We start from the raw sequence: 17,787 nt of genomic DNA, 5'->3' as shown, positions 1-17,787 counted from the left end.
CACAACTACAATAGGTGCTGTAGACGCAGTGTTTGGTTGCAGATATGTGATATTACCCAGCGTAGTTTTCAGTCAGTATAATTGCTGTTTTTATCTTTCACGTGTTTTTTCATATTTCATTGATCGAAGTCTCTTAGCTTCAGAGAAGATGCAAAGATTCTGACACACTGGCAACTGCATTACCCTTCTTCTGCAGTATAGCAGGAACAAAGTCATGTTCAAGGTCTTTGAACGGCGTTCAGTAGAGCTGGTAGGAGCTTTCAGAATTTGGCTCAGAAAACCTCTCGGATCCTCTACTGTTCAGAAGCCAGGTTTGTCGAAGGTTTGAGGAATTCGAAGAGAGGAAGTTTGAAGAATCAAAATAATCAGCGACAGTGGGTGGGAAAAAAAGGGAGGAGGGGGTGGAGGGGTAGAGAAGAGAGGAAAGGAGTGAAACCCTAGCTCATAAAAATCAGTATTATAACAACATTAATTGATGCTGTTGAGTGCCATATGTGACGCCATATGGAAAAGCTGCCCCAGAGGCCTGCTATAATAGACAGCCCACAGCGGTGCACACAACTTGGCACATTTACAAACAAGGGACGTCCCATTAATATCAGCCACGCAGACCGAGCAGGAGACAGTGGGAGAGGGAGTGAGAGGGTGTTGGAGGGAGGGGCCGAGAAAATAAAGAGAGGCAAGTGAGTTTTGTTTGCCATCTTTTGTCCTCATGTTTTTACTCCTCATCCACTTGCCTCATGCTATCATTCCTCCCAAATTAAGAGATTTCCTCTACGTGCATATCAGTGTGCATAAGAAATCTCTCCTCCTCTACTCCCACGGTTCCTTAATTACAGTAATAAATGGCCCCTCCCTTCTGGTGTGATCAGACCGCCCTCTGTCCGCCCAACTGTCACTCCCATCACAGATGCCCAGTGGTCCTTTCATCACACACACACACACACAGACACACACTTCAGCAGGTGAGGTGATTCATGGCACCTTGACAAAGGCGGCGTGAACGAGCTCTGTTTAACCTCTTCTGTGCCTAATCACAGGGCAGCTGTTATTTACTGCTGCTGTCCACAGTTTCCACCGCTCGGTTGCTCACAGTGCTGTCCCTCTCTCATACTGCATCATGTCTACTGACACAGGCTGTGCTGATGTGGACATTCTGCTAGAAATGAGTCAATGAAATGTCAGTTTAGAGTGTTAGATATTACACTAGTTATATATTAATTTAGAATCAAATTAACAAAGTAAATACTTGTTATCTTGTAATTAGTTTTGAGATCATGGCTCTGAAAATGCAATGGGCACAATGTTTGGGAGACAATTTTTCAAATGTATTAATTGTCAAGTACCTGCAACTTGTGATTATTTTCATTACTGAGTAAACTGTTGATTATTGTTGCTACAAATCATTTAATCATTTAGGCTGTAGATTGTCAGAATAATGTCCATCACAATTTCTTAAACCCCTGAAACATCAAATTGCATTTTTTGGACAACCATCAGTCTAAAACCAAAAGATATTCGATTAACAAAGATATATAAGAGAAAGAAAAGCTATGTGACATTTATGCATTCAAATGTCTAAAAATGACCGAACCTTTAAATATATATATATTTTTTTGTTGAGTTGTGTACTTATATTCTCCCAAATGTTTCCAACAATGTTCACACTCAGAGAAATCTATAACTTTATTTTATAAACTGGAAAAAACACGGGATGATACAATATCACAGATTTTACTCAAAAACAGTAATACTGCAGTTTATCTGCTACACAGCACTTTTTTTTCATTGTTGCATGCCATTTTGCCACCCAGTCTTCCAGTGAAGATCTGATTTATTGGTATGTAATTTCAATTTTGATCCAGTTTACTACAATGTGTTACTGTGCCAAGAGGCTCATGCCAGCCACCAAGGTAATGCGTATGGTAACATTTTAATGTTACTACAACCTACTGTGTTATTGTGTGACTTCTGAGTTTTAAAGCATCAGTTTGAATTCAACAAAGTCATAAAATAACTCCAACAAACAAACAAAGCCAGGCTGCGGTAGACCAGCAACTTCTTTGTCCTGTGAGGTAAAATTACTGTTTTAGCCAATGGAGTCTGGCCTCTTCCCTCTTTGAAGAGGGAATGGATAAAGGCATCAGTTCCCTGTCGGAAATCTCTGTCTGACACCAAGGTAAAGCTGTAAAAAAAATACTAATAAATAAAATGTAGCGTACACTTAAACTGATATTGTTGTTTTTAGGTGGGCCTATTTTCAGGTGGCTAAAGTACGTATTGCTGCTGCCCTAGTGAAGCTGTTACATTGCGCTCTCTTTAAAACAACCTTTTGACATAAACAGTGATTTCACCCCGCAGAACATGGAAGCTGCTGGTCTACCGCTGCCTTGCTTGGTCAGTTTATTTGTGCTATTACGTAACTTCTGTTGACTACGAATAAAGTTCTGGGCATTTGCTGCAGTAGCTGTAGCCTTCAGTGTATGGTTAGTCGACTCATCTAGTACTAATGGTAAGTTAGGAAGTTAACTTGCGGCTTTTTCATTACAATGAAATGACTGAAAGTAACGTGAAGAAAACGTGTTTCTATACGGTTGTTAAACAACACAGACAACAACTCCCATGATCCCATGCAACTTCACAATGTCATCAACATCTTTTGTTATTGTTTTGATTGAGAGACCCCCTAGCGACAGAAAGTACATACTGTGCAGATGTTTAGTTTTTGTTTCTCACGTGATGTAATGGTATCATTAACCCTGTGTGCGTTTGATGTCACAGACCTGTGTCGGCCCTTACAGCCCCATATAGACTGGCTATACACGCATCCGTTTCGTGCGCAGCTCTTTGACTCTTCTGACGTGCCCAGAGCAGGGAGGGAGAAAGAGAGATCCTTATGAAACAAAGTTGTCAGCCATTCTGTTGAGTTTCATAGAATGTGAGCCGAAACAAGAATAGCGTACAGCTGTTTCCTCCCTGACGCAGAGGGAGGCAGATGAAGAGCAAAAGAGAGAAAAGAGAGAAAGAGGGAGGGAGAGCGAGAGAGAGAGAGCTCTCTTCGCTCTGTGATGTGCACTGATGTAGCTGCAGCTCTAGGTCAAACGCTGCCAGTGTTTTGTGTTCATCTTCGTCTCGTCTCCCCAGTGCTCCTCTAAATTATTCACAGCCTGAAGATGTGCAATGTGGCTGCCTCCCCCTTCCTCTCTCCTCCTTCCCTCTACATTGCTCTCTGTCTCTCTTTCTCTGTTTCCCATCCCTTCCTCTGTCTCTCATGTGACGGCTTATGTCAGAGGCGATGAACAGAAGTTTCTCCTTGCAAGCTGGTTAATCCCCCCCACCCCACCCCATCCCACATCCACTCATCTACCATCAACCACCCACCTTTCATCACTGACTCCATCTCTCACACTCCTCCTTTCATCCCTGCTTGTCCCTCGCTCGCCTCTCCTGGCTGCCAGACTAGAGCCAGCCGCTTCTTTTTTAAGGGGGAGGCTGCCAGCTGTTAGCATCGACTCCTCGGTAGCTCCCACTCTCCTCTTGCATCTCTCTACCTCCCTCACTCTGTCTCTCACTTCATAGGATCTGCGATGTAGGGGTCGGGCTGACAGGGTGTTTTTACCCTCTGTTTCTGTTTTTTCTCTCGTCTCAGCTCTTTAATGACTTTGTGCTCATTTTATCTAGCCGAGTTGAGAGATAAACCCCAAGTGCACACAAATCCTCAGGCCAGTCGATGGCACTGATTAAAGACGTGCCAGTCAGACATCTCACCTTTAACAGACTGCCAGTCCTGTAGAGATGGAGGGAGCTGCTAGAAACCAAGGACATGGCGGGGATAGGGATAGTCAATATGGTGATGTATACCATAAGGCATACAGTGTTTGTCAGCCATCAGAGATTTTGTCATTCTTTATATACTGAGGGATCTATCCTTTGTTTCTTGATGTATCAGACTATTGCAGGCAATGTTGCAAATCAGCGAGTAGGCAGAAGTGCCTTAATTTGTCAGGCATTTCATTTGCTGGATTTTCCTTCCTGGTTGTGTTATCCATAAGTTGTTTCACATCTAAGTTTCCAAGATATTTTCAATATTACACTATAGGGATTGGCAGTATGACAGTATTTACCATGAAAAGGTAGAAATGTGTCCACTGGTAGAGATTTGGCAACACTGTTTCTACCATGGGAGCTATGTGGACAGACAATGGAAGCAAATCAGGGCTGGACTCTCATGTGATCTTGTGATTCTTGCATGATATTGTGGTTCTCACTCAAATCCAACTGCCTCTCAAGTTAACACGATGTAGGCAGACATGGAGGAGGATACTAAAGTTGTAAATACAGAAATCTGTAACCCTTGAACTCATCATTCTTTGTTTTAATTCAAGTCTTGTCTCATGGTATGATTATTTTAAACAATTTCTGAATTGAATTTTGTCCACCTCTATCAAATTATGTATTGATACTGTGACAAAACAAAACCTAAATTTACAGTTGTGGAAAGAGATTAAGGTTTTATCCATATCTCCCAGTACCTCTGTGTGTGAACACGTGGGCTTACAAACCGCCTGCTTTTGTAACAGATTATTATTGTCATGTTAACTAGGAAGATGCAAGTATTAAATCGTGTTTGGACAGCAGGGGTTGCAGGATGAGGTGTGCCCCTCGTGGCCACCTGAGGAGTGAGCAGAGCGGAAAGAGCAGTTGAATCCAGTTCCAGCCGTTGCCACAGGACACTCATTTGTAATTCTGTACCCTGCCTACAATAACGTTTGATCATTGCAGAGGGGGGACAGGAGGTACAAGGCGGGGGAAGGGGGCTGAAGCCTTCTCCCTCTCTCTTCTCTCCCCCCTCCCCAAACCCCCTGCCCGCCCTCTCGCAATTGCTGTCACCCAGTATGAATGCCCCCTCTGGCCTGATGACAAGTCTAGCGTGAAACGCTTGGCTGCCCCCTGAAATTAGCAGTAGAGCCCCCCGGCGGCACATGCTTCTCATGACCAGCACACAGTGGGCCGCCGCCAGATTCTTTTCATTATGGTGGCCTGCCAGCCCCCTGACTCTACCTCCTTCTGCCTCTTCCTCCATCCCTCCCTCCCTCTCCTCCTCCTTCCCCCTGTGCGTCGGCCAGAGCTCAGTAAACAGCATCTGTAGTGCTCATCACATTACTGTCGTAGGGAAGAGAAGGAAGGAGGGAGTCAAGCTCTCTGTGGGTGTTGCTGTTATTTCTGTGTATCTAAGTGTCTTAAAGTGTGCATACAGTATGTGATTTCGTGTGATAGTATGTATATGCGTGCATATGTGTGTGTACATGTTTCTGTGTGTTGGCTTGACAGGATTAGTGAGAGAGAGAGCTAGTAGTAGCAGTACAGAGAGTGAGAAGGAGCCAGAGAGGAGGGGAGTAGCAGTACAGAGCGATGCCTGGAGGCTCAATCTGTTCCTCACTGAGCTACATCAGTGTTAGAGACGGCGGCTCGGGCCGCGGGGAAGCCTCCACTCGCTCCATCAAACTGTCAGGCAGCCAGCGGAGCTGCACAGGGAGACTCTCAGCTGCCCCCGGGGCCAGTTCAAGTCAACATCCCATTTCCTTGCCTCCTCGCCTAATTTCTCCTACGCCCCGACTTAAATTTCCAATGCCCAGTGTCTGCTCAGCAGCACCGGGCCCGGGGCCATGTCAAAACACTGGGAGGTGCTGAGGGTTGTACATGCGTGTATGTGTGTGTGGGTTCGACTCTGAAGGCAAGATAGCGAGCTAGTTAGAGTCACACGGTCAGCAGAGACAAGAAGAAGCCGAAGGGAGCCTTATGAAAGACGAGGTGTGAAAAAAAACATAAATCAGTCGTTTTTTTTCTCATTCTCTCTTACCTATGTCCCCATTTTTCTTCTGCGACTATATTCATAACACAGTTGTGTATTCCCTGTCCCTTCAGGTTTCTGGCAGTTTTCTTCTTTTTCTCTGAGCTGAATAAATGCTCCCTGTTCCCTCGTACATCTGCCATTACTGTCTGTTTTTCCCTCGCCAAACTACTCCAAGGATCACACCAGCAGCCCAGTCGGCTCTGTCACTCCCCCGGAGAGTGCTGAAAGCAAAGGTTGAGGGATTTCTTGTTGGAAAGGACAAGGCGGTCCTTTAATTTAGTGAAGAAGGGGGACAGCTCTTCAAGTTTACCCCCACCGCCATCACCATCAATCTGTCCGTGCACTCCCTCCCCTCCTTCCTCCTCGACCTCACCACATACTTTGCATGGAAGTGAAACAGAGAGCTGCCAGGTCTCAGTGCTGTTTACATGGACTCTGGGTAATGTTAAAGTCTGCTTAGTTTGGCCCCAGGTCAGGACTATATCTTTCCTCACCCCAGCTTGATTTACATGGCCCCTGCTGACTCTTCCCTTAAGTGTGTCAGCTCTGAACCAGAGGCCTCTGTGTGTCTGGCTAATGCAAAGAGCATTTCCCTGAGCTTGTCTTCTTCAATCCTCCTTCACTCTCATTCTCTCTCTGTCCTCTTTCAATGGGCCTCTGTGAAAGGAGCTTTTGCTGAAGCCGTCTCTCTGTTTGCACAGCCAACTCCGAGGTCCCAAGCTCAAATATGGTTTTTACGTGCGAGCCTGTCTAGGCCTCTTCTGCTGGTCGATATTATTTCTACCCGGCAGAGCTTTTTCTCTCAATCTCATTCCCTCTGGAGCCTACATCTTCACTGAGATCAATACTTTCCTAATCCAGAGCTCCTAGGCTGACCCAGGGTAATCAGCTGACTTCCCATGCTGCCTGCTGGGAAGGTCAAGGGTCAAATGGCTGTATAGATTTGATCCTGTGATCAAATCACTTTGCTAGGTGGTGCTTTCAGATACAGCTAGTGGGGTCAAGAGCAATCACTTGATTTTTTTCTCTCTGTGGTTGTGAGTTAAGTGCGATGGTGCTATGTAAGCCTTGTACACCTTAATATTAATACGGCTCAGCTCAAGTTCCCAGAGCTTTTTTTAGTTTTTGCCCCATTAAGGTGTACAGTAGCCATGACGGCGTAAGGTTATCTGAATCATCCAAAGATTATTTCTTTTCCTTTCGCTATTACTATGCTGATGTCATTCCAACCCACTTACATGCTTACGCACACACACACACCACCTCCTCAACTTTGTAGTGACTCACGGCTTTCTAAATGTATCTCTGAGGTGGTGAGAGTATAAGAGCATGCAATAAAACATCCTGTTGATAAATTATGAAAGCTGAGTTCAAGTAAGGCTTCACCCTTCGCCATGAGGCTGAAGAGACCTTCAGATATCCTGCTGATGTCTCAGGCCTGGCAGGAGGTCCCCCAGCGGACCCCAGGCTCTGCTTCTGCGCCCTATCAGAGTGGCCGCGGTACCCACGTCCCCACACCTCATCCCAGCACCCGCAGGAGGGAAATTGCGTGAGGAAATTGGTGTTGTTCCACCAGTATCCGACACTGCTTTGGTCCTCGACTATCTAAATGGACCATTACCCCCTCTGTGTGCTCTCACTCTAGGAGATCTGGGTTTGTCAGTACTCTCTCCCTTATAATCAGGAGTATCTCAGTATATGTCCCTGCAGAGATGTCTTCTAAATTGAAGCCATTTCTTTTGTCAGTATGAAGATGTCTAAATGTTTTGCATTGTTGGTTTGTCACCAACAAGGGATCAGATGCTGCTGTTGTGTTACTGCTCAATCCGAGTCGTTGTGGCCCGTCTTCAATTTTTACATGCATCCTTTATTTTCTTCTTACTTATCAAGATTTTAGTTTAAGACATTCACTGGTACAACACAGTGTAAATATTTTGAGGAATCAAGATGTAACATCCCAAACTGATCAAGAGTGTTAAAGTTGGTGCTACATTGTTTTGGAGTGCCATGAATTGAGAGCAGTTTGAAACTTGTGAATTGTGTGAAATCAGCGGTTATTCCTACACTTACATTTCATCCTACACTCTTAAATACTGGTGGCAACACTTATTAAAATGACTTTGATAGATCACAGCAAGGCAAGCTTTCGTCACAAATTGTATTATCAAAGCACAAATACTTTTATGCATATGCTCTCTTTTTTGCTTTTATACATTTGATTTATTACTTTACTTATTTTGAGTAGGAACCGACAGTGACAGTTAAATGCCAGCAGCTCACAAAACTCTTGTTTTGCCCTTTTTTTTTTTTTTTTTTTTTTTTTTTTTGATTTCTTGCAGCAAGTACAGGGTTGCCATCAGTATTCAGGCAGACAGTCGTTGACGCTGTGCCAGTATTTGCATCGCCGGGCAAGTTCCTCCTCTGTTCCTCTCTCTATCTCTGAGGCAGAATTCATGGCAGACTGTCCTCCGAGTGTGACAAGTGGAACTGTGTGATTAATTTGGCCAGTCGTTTTAATGTGCTCCGGGATGCGCAGCGCTTATTGTCTTCCCCTTGCACGTCTATCGGAATCTGCCAGAGAAAATGTCCAGGAGAATCGAGACATGCATCCCTCCCTCCCTCTCTCTGTTTTTTTTCCTTCCCTCTTGCTCCTCTTTCTTCAGCCCTGCCTCATTTCAGGGCTGAGCTACAGGGTCGTCATGGGGGCCAGCCCAGGTCGAGGCCTGGCTCCAGCCAGGGCCGCTGGCGGAATAAATCTCCTGTCTCTGAAGTGTTGAAAGCTGTGTAAATGTCAAACGCATCCGTCTGATGTGCTGGCTGAAGGGAGGGAGGGTTGTAGAGGAGGTGGGATGCAGAGAGGGAGGGTTGTGGATGAGCCATCCGCTGAAGCTGGTCCCCTGTTACCCCGCGTAGCTGGCGGTTGCCAGGTGCAGATGTTGCTGCTTGCTCCCTGCCTCTGAAGAGCAAGCCAGTTGGGGTTTTTTCATTTCTTTCTTTTTTTATTTCTTTTTTGGTTTGTTTGGTTTGTGAACATCTATGAGAGACACAAACCACTGGGGGCTTGGCTCCTGTCAGGCAGCTTAGTGAGCTGCATATCTCTCCGATTTTAACAATGTCCCCTCTGACCACCAGACGTGCTGTTTGGGGAGGTTTCTGTTTGGGGTTGTGGCTTTGCATTTTCACCATTTGCTTTTCTTGTATAGCCTTGCTAAAAATCTTACCCAGTGTAGGTATTCAAAGAAGCATTGATGCTAAATGACGTGGTCCTCTTCTCACGCCCACACTCTCACAAACATGCGCCAATCTTTTACCTTCATAAGTTCATTGTATTTTTTTTCCTTTGACTCAACCAAGTGTAATAGCCCAACATGGCAATCACATACAATACTGACAAAAACCACTCTAACACTACATCCATCCGTCCATCCCTTCATCTCTATAGCATCCCCCCTGCTTGTTCTTACTGTTGCTTTGTTCCCCCTTTCCACCTGCCTCTCTCTCCCCTGCTGTGCTGTGTCTCTCTCTGTCTCTGTCTGAGCCGTAGCTAGTATTCCTCTTTACGCTCCGCTGCAGTGCATGCTTCTTGTAAAAGGATAAGCACCATGCTGTGCTCTTTTGATATTATTTTTCCTCCTCGCCAGCTCCAGCCTTGTGAGGCCTCATCTCTAGTGTCATGGCTACTGCTGCAACAACAAGGCCGAGCATGCACCCGGGGAATAGACCCAGCCAGTTGTTCATCTCCATCACCTAGGGTTTAAACTCGTCCCCAGTGATAGAGAGGAACTCACAACCGCTGTGAGATAGAAGGCATCTGTTCTGCTGCATGCTAAGAATACATTTCCTGGGGGTGGGGCAAGTTAGAGATTGGATCAATTTTTCTTTTATTGTAATTCGTAGATGGATCAAGACGGAGAGAAACATTGTTTTGAATGTGAGTCCCTGTTTACCGGCAGAGTGGGGAACAAATGTGGTGGTGATTACAGGTTGTGATGTGCCCCTAACAAGCAGTATAGAAATGGCTGACAATTAATTTGTCTGGAATCCGTAGTGTGAATGGGGAATTGATTGACAAGAAGCCTAAGCCACTCTCTTCTCTTAATGTCCTGCACTCTGTAATGAAGGTCTTTTGACAAGCAGGAGCCCAGAAATTAGGGTTTGCAAACATTCCCCAAGAGAAAAGAGGACATGCTGCATAGAAATGTGACCAATATTTAACATTATTCATTCCATACATGCCTGTATGCATGCTTGCATGCTGATTAATACGTGAGTTTTATTTACTCATTTTATTATCAGTGGTCATTACCCATTATGGGCCATTTTCCTGTATTTTAGAGCAAGTAATCTTAATCCGTTTATAAATGCGGAACAAATAAACACATGAACATATTTTTGTATTGCATTTCTCATAGTTATATAATATGAATAACCACATTTTCAGTCATATTTACACAAAAACTGTAGTCACGCCATTTTTGCATTTTCTCAGGGATGTTTTCTGCAATATTGTGAGGCACCCTTCCTTTTTTCCACACTTATTTTCTTTATGCTCACTGACAGTCTCTGGAACTATGAACAACAATCACCTCACATGTATAAAGCCTCATATTGAACATATAATTTTACTGTTTTTATCTGCTATCGGGTGTATGTTCTTGTCCTGTGTTGTGTAGGAATGCTTCAGTGTGAACAATAGGAGCTCAGGCATTTCTTGACGTTGTTATTGTGCAGATAGAGACGCAAACACAACAGTAAACCCTCCTCGGGGGTTGAGCCATAATGTTTTTCACTTAAAGCTTCTGCCAGCAAGGACTCCTGCTGTATCCCTTGTCTTTGCAGAGTAGGATGAATCACGGGGCATGGAGACCCCTCCTCCCCCCTTCCACTTTCCTCTCCTGAGAGATCTTGGCCACTGAGCCCTTGCACTGATTACTCTCGTTACTTAATTATACATTTGGACCCACCGCGCTAGCAACAAAGGGCCGCTGTGCCTGCATTGACCTAGCTCCCTCCTCATTGTGGCCGGCTCTGAAAGGGAGTCAAACAAAATAAAGAGGGTCCACTTAAATATGTTGCCACAGGGACTTAATTGACAGATTGAAGGCAGTTTTTCAGTGGGGGCCCTCTCCCTCTCTATGTGGCTCTTCGCTTGAGTAGCTCTGCTCCTCATGCATCCTACTGTGAGGTCCAGTGGGACTGGCCTGCAGCTCGACCACTCCTGTTTCCACAACTTCACTATCTGTTGTCGTAGAGGGAGAGAGCAGCCAAGAGCATTTAGCGACAAATCAGTGTGAGAAACCGAAGCAAGGAGCATAGGGGTTAGATTGAAGTTAAGAATGTGGTTAAGTTTACCATGAAAATTAAAGTTACAGTATTTCAGCTGACAGAATGGGATGCATGTTATCTGAAGAAAAAATATAATTGACTTTACTTTGACTTTTCACGTTCTTTCAGGCTAAGGGTGAATTCAATTTCCAGTGTTAGTCTGAGCCTGTGTTGCTTTCTCTGAGCACTTGCACACTGCAGTATTCGCATCTGTTTGTCAGTTACAAGGACTTTTTTTCTTTTTTTCCTTGTTGTTTCTAAGGCTGCACCTCTACTTGAGATATTTGAGCCTGATCACTTTGTATTTTAATGGTGAAATGACTTCTGAAATTTGAAGTGTTGAAGAAAAACCCATTTCACTTTTTGAGTGAATAGTAGGTGATTTGGCCTTTGGCCGTGCTAGACAAGGCACATTTCAGAGTACAACCTCTCTTGTTATTTAGTTCCTTTATCCCTGTAGAAGTCTGACATAAAAAATGAAGACTGGTTTGACACAAGGCGGATTTGAAATACCGCACTTAATAGGCACTGTGTTTGAGTATTCAGAGAGTCTAAGCTCTCTGTGTCCTTGAGATACTATCGTCCAATTTTAAAGCACTCTTAAAAGGCTAAATGACAAGCTGCAGCTGAATGCAAAGTCATTGAACAGGCTCTTTATAATACAACCCAGTGTATAGTATTATTCGTTTTTCATCTTTTGTAAATTTTCAGCATTGAATTTGCAACAGAAACACCAGAATGGCGTTCTGTGCGGCTGTGCCGCTTTTGAAACATGAAAAACTCTCTTAGTCTACCACACTCTCCTTTCCCTCTTCATCCTCTGCCATTTGCACTGAAAGCTGTCACTGAATGAGAGGTTGCACACAAAAATAACATCTGCACTGATTATGGGCTACTGGGGGGAGCCAAATGAATAATTCCTTATATTTCCTGTGTCTGTCTCTTTTCTGTTACAGTGTGACAGCGAGAGTGACATTGACGACAAGGTAAGACTGCTTTTCCTGTGTTTATTCACCCACCACATGAAGTGGCTGAGAGTTGTGAATAACAAATTTGAGCTCTCAACTAAAGAAGGGAAACAGTCATAGTGTGTTGTTGGCGAAAAAAGATGTGGGGTAAAAGACACTCTGCCGGTCCCTACACTGTTGATCATTTGCGTCTTACAGAGCAAGAAAGTGACAAGGAAAATGCAGTACAGAAAGAAGCTGTTTTTCTGTGTTAGTTTTCTGTTCTGCAGTGGTAAAAGACATCTATTATTTTTGGAGCACTTTTTGCCAGAATAGGTCTTAAAGATGCCTTCTAGCCAAGTTCATAGTGTATGCTGCACGCAGTAAGCTTTAGTATGTGTGCAATTAATCTTATCGCATAGCACATATCGCCTCTATCTGCTTGTTTCTCTAATATATAAGATAATAGCTTCACTTTTTGCCTTTTATATAATAACCTTAGTTTAAAGGGGAGGTCCATCTGCATTCTTTTACTGATTTTTACAGATGGAAACACTCACTAAGCTATTATCAAAAAGCAATGGCATAGAGGGGCAATCAGTGATAATAATAACTGGAAGGATTAGTACAGATTTTTTGAAGTGTGGTTATATGAGGTATTTAGCCATAATCTGTGTAATATTTTTGCTGTTTTACCTTCCTGTCAGACAGCCCTAACCAACGGAGAACAAAAGCCGTTGTATCGCTGTCTTCTAAGCCACTAGACTCCTGACAAAAACAGTAATTTTACCTTTCACAACACAGGAGTGGTTGATCTGTTGCTGCCTTGACCAGTTAGTTTGTTTGTGTTATTGTGTGACTTTTGGATCGTAAGTGACCTGGCATCTTCAGCAGTACACTGCTTAATAGGGCTGCAGGATATAAGGAAAACGTGATATGCAATAACATTGTTGGATATTGTGATGACAGGATGAGTCACGATAAATAAACAAATATTGAACTATTCAGTTTTTACATCCGGGCTTCTAGGGCAGAAGGGCTCCATCTGATTGGATATAAATAATGTGTGCAGCTTGTTAATGCATTGCACATGGTAGCTAACGTGGAAGATCAGTAACAGAATTCTCAAAGTAGGCTTGGCACAGTCACAAAGAGGCACATTCGGCGGGTCGGGGGTTTATATGAAGCAATGTCATCATGCAGAAACCTACATCAGGTCACTTAGGAAAACATTTTGAAACAGTTTGGGAAAGTAGCATTTTGACACTAAAACCTGTGTACTTTGAAACAGAATGATATAACAACCTCAAAACAAGAAGTACATGCATCATAATATCAAGAGTTGTGCAATGATGATTATGTTTCAGTCACAGAAATACATTGCAGTTTTTCTCAAAAATTCAAGGAGGTCAAGTTTTGGAAACAGAGATGGTTGTTTAACAAAGGCGTCTCTGTTCCTTAACCTAAGATGGCAGTCGGAAATGATAGCTGCTCCCTTGTGCAGTTTCCATTTTTTCTTGGGTGAATACATTATAAGTCTTTGAGGTTTATAAAGATGTCTTTAAAAGTTAGTTTTACAAACAGTGACTTTAAGAAACATTTTCCTTTAAGAACCTCAACTGTATACATGGAAAACAAAAACTGGAGTGAGCATTTTCAGCAACTTGTGCTAAAAATAGCATATTATTTTAGCAGTGATGTTGTCAAGTTTCAACCATTTGACAATTTGACAGATGTAGTCTATCAGTTTCACTTCTGTGTATTTGTTTATCGCAGACTCGGAAGTGGTTGTCTGATAGCAGCCACCTGGTTACAAGATGAAACGCCTTTGGGGAATCTCACGCATTCTAATTCCTCCACAGTTTAGCAATTACTCCCTGGTAAATGAATGAGATAGCATGCCTAATCTCCTGTAAGCTTAGCTCCCAGTTCTGTGGAAATGTCTGCAGCTCTCCCTATAAATAATACATTGATAGTAGGCCCAATTTGCATTAACTGTAGCCTGGCAAGTCAATAGGCTTTTATCTCTTCATTGAAGCGAGAAGGAACCGAGGGCGCTAGCTAGTTGACACGACAGAGAGACGTAGCGGGCCTGTCAGTCTCCATACGGCTCCCTGGCATGACTGTGGGGGGGCAGAGAGGGAAGTAAAATAGAAGGAAAGCTCTCAGAGTGTTTCCTTTTCAGGGTTTTGTTTTCCTTCCTGCTCTACCAGTTACTTGAGACTTGTAACAATTTCATATAGTGTCACAGATTTTGACATTTAATGTATAAAAGTTTGATACTACGACACTAAACAACACTAGCTAAAAGAAATGAGAAGAGAAAAAACAAGCATTGCTGAGGCGGTTTTATAGAAACTCAGTGGTGTTGCTGTGTTGTTGGTTAGGTGTCAGCCCCTGTCTGTTCAGAAAGCAGCTCCGTATTTGGCGTTTGGCACCAGTTATGTTAGTCAGTTTAGGTGGACTTGGATACAGTTCAAGACACAGTGGACTATTAGACATTGCTGCCAAGCTTTCAGCCGTCTGATTGTTGAATTTTGTACCAATTACCACACAGTCCACTGTCAAGAGCCAGACTGCAGCTTGGCCTGGTCAGGCTTTTCTCTTCTCATACACTTGTCGGCACTATGGCATGAAATGGTATTTTAGCTTGCCAGCAATTATGGGTTATAAAAATTAACATTGTATGCAATCTGTTAGAAAAATACTACTATGCCTAATATGTGTAGTGCCTAATATATGTATATATATATATATAGCCTAATGTATATATATGTGTGTGTTTGTGAGTGTGTGTGAAGGCCACTACAAATGAAAAATATAATCAATAGCAACAAAGTGGTAACTAAGACTGCAGTCCTTTATTAGTTATCTTGGCTTTAATGCACAAAACTGTTGATTCTCACTCTTGGATTTGTTACTAGCTTTTTCATGTCTCCTCACACTTTGGTCTCAGTTCATAGTTTTTATTCTCTCTTCTAAACTTCGAATTCCTGGTCTCAAGCATAGCCAAAGTGGCATCACCCACTGGTTTGTATACTCCAGTTTTGAAGCCTCAATTTGGCTATTTTGCTGTTGCCGTCTGGGATTATTGGGTTTAGAAGTGAACATATTTGGTTGAGTGTGGAGATAACCCTAATGCTAGCTACTGGCTTGGTTATCAGGGTGCATTTACTGCTATGGCTAACTGTGATAATGCTATTGCTAATTTTTGCTAGGAAAAAAACAGGTTTAAAACCATCAAAACAAAATATACGTACCTGAGAAACTGAATATAACATTTTAGACAACCAAAGTGTTACAATTAACTATCATGAACTAAAAACCCACGTAAAATAGCAACAGCCACACCTGTACTCTGTTAATCTGGGGTTATGCCATGGTTACATTGCATACCCAACGCTGTCATCTTGGTAGCAACTTGTCAACGGACAGCACCCATCTCTCACTGAGTGCAGTCCCACCCTCAATCATACATAACTGTAAGCCTCGATCAAATGTGAAAGGTGAGTTATATCAATGAACGGGGTCTATGGGGATTGGAGCCAGCCTCAGATTACCATTCGAGGAACTTCAGTTTTTGGCACTTCCGTGTTGGCGTCATCTTACAGCCTGGGATGTTACTGTTTGTTCTCAAGGCTTTTTTAACATGGGTGTGGGCTTGGTGTTTAAAGAAGAGGCACACATTTTTTCCAGCACTATTGATATAATAGAATATTGAAATATTACAGCTATAACAACACCCAAAACTCTTTCCTCGTACATATGGACATATATGTTTTGTTTTAAGTTTAAAAAATGTAAATCTATCCTTTGTCGATAACAATCTCAAACGTGTTTTTGAGATATGTTTAACATAACTAACATAGAGAAGGAATATATCCCTAAAGATTCCTCCTGCTAGCTAACATTAGCTTAGCATGTGTTGGAATGGCAACGGGGGAACTCAAGAGCCCCTTAAATTTACATACATGGACAATGATTATAATATTAGAGCAGACTTCCGAAAACCCATTCTCCCACTCCTGTAACTATATAATATACCTCAACAAACAAGAGCCCAACATAGAAACCCATCCACATAGTCACATGCAACATGAACACCTGATGTGAAAGCTTTTTATTAACTCCGTAAGAGGCCCAAAGTATTGATGTTTTTCCATTGTTCTAATGATGGTAATGTTCCATTCCCATGAGCAGAGGAAGTGAACAAAGAAAAGCTTTCATTAGTGGCCAACAGGAAATGTAAATGAACGACAGCATAATTCCAAAACAGGTTTCACTGTTATGGAACCACTGTTGATGTTACATGTATTTGCCAGGAGTGCAAGAAGAAAAGAACATCTGGATAAAGGCTAAAGCAGTACTGACCTTTTCATTTCCTCAGAAACACATATTATCATAATCAAGTTGATGAGAGTTGCGAATCATCCGTAGCAAATTGCCGTGGAAAGAAGAAGACTGGGAAAAAAATACTTTGACAGGCCCATCACCAAAAGCAGGGAAAAAAAACCTGATGGTGTAAAAAATTGGGTTCCATGAGGAGAAAGACAAACACTGTCATTTGTAATTGCCCGCACTCAGGATAACTCGACAGCGATAATTTTCTGCAACGTTTTGCTGAAACAGGTGCCAGCTCCTCCCGTATCTTTCCAATGAAAACAAAGACTCCTTTCACATCAGATTACCAGCCACCTGAACACCCACATTGTCAGGATTTCACAGATTAACTTAATTAGAATATTGCTTCCAGGTGTGCCCCCAGGGTGCAATCAGTTACACTGTATTTGAATAAAACTGACGAGTTGCTGCTGCAGCAAAGTCAGTTTAGATTGCTGCACCTTGTGAAGCTCGCGTTTATCAAAGCAATGCTTGAGATGGCATGCAGCGATGTGTTTCCAGAACGTGTCAGACGTGAATGCTTCTGAGATTGGCCAGGTCACTTCTAGTTCAGCGCCAAACTGCTGTGAGGGGGATCTTTATGTAGACTGAAGATCAGAATCTGGGTATTGTGTTCTCATCACTGGCATTTCTTCTTGGGAGGCCTGGCATCTGATGTCCGAGATTACATGTTGTTTGACAATGAGAAGTATTCAGTGTTAGTTTTAAAAAATAAAAGCCTTCACCTTGAATTGCATCTCTTATGTGTGCACCCTGAGGGGAAAAGCCACATAATTAAGAGTTTCTTAGGGAGAGTTAACAATCTTTACTGTTAATAGGCATAGCCATGCTAAATCAGATGCTCATGAAGGAACTAACCACATGTTGGGTATTAAATCGCTTGGCAATACAGGGACAAAGTGTATTCAAGTCTGTTTGAGGGCGTGCTATTGAGCTGGGATCGTCATTCGTTCTTTATTCTTGATCCAAATACTTTGAGCCACTTAATGTCTCTGTGTGACTGATTAAAATGTACTTACATGCCCCAGAGCACGTGTTAGCTGTTTATTGCTTCACAAAAAAAAATGTGTTGGATGAATGGTAGTGATTGTGTAATGGTGACATCTGTGATAACAAGACGTCATGAGGACAGTGTTTGATTTGAGTGTGAATGGGATGTGTTTTTGTAACTTAGTTAGACATTTTTATTTGCTTCATTTTGGATGCTCATTAGGGTCAGATTAATGAATTAACTTTATAATTATATACTTTAGATATGCT

General features: G+C 42.8%; 1 protein-coding gene across 16 annotated transcripts in view; it reads left to right on the top strand.

Annotated features, from left to right (window-relative positions):
* The window catches only part of fbrsl1 (fibrosin-like 1), a 323,291-nt gene that overhangs the window by 214,598 nt on the left and 90,906 nt on the right, over positions 1-17,787 (top strand). For all 16 annotated transcript variants that reach the window (XM_033618537.2, XM_078170914.1, XM_033618533.2 and 13 more), the window contains one exon: positions 12,136-12,165. In XM_033618537.2, coding sequence (XP_033474428.2) covers positions 12,136-12,165 — 30 coding nt within the window. The remainder of the gene's footprint in view (positions 1-12,135; positions 12,166-17,787) is intronic.

Source organism: Epinephelus lanceolatus, chromosome 9 (assembly GCF_041903045.1).
Source record: "Epinephelus lanceolatus isolate andai-2023 chromosome 9, ASM4190304v1, whole genome shotgun sequence".
Classification (NCBI taxonomy): domain Eukaryota; kingdom Metazoa; phylum Chordata; class Actinopteri; order Perciformes; family Serranidae; genus Epinephelus; species Epinephelus lanceolatus.
The sequence above is the reverse complement of the archived record's forward strand: the minus strand, read 5'-3'. Positions and strand labels throughout refer to the sequence as shown.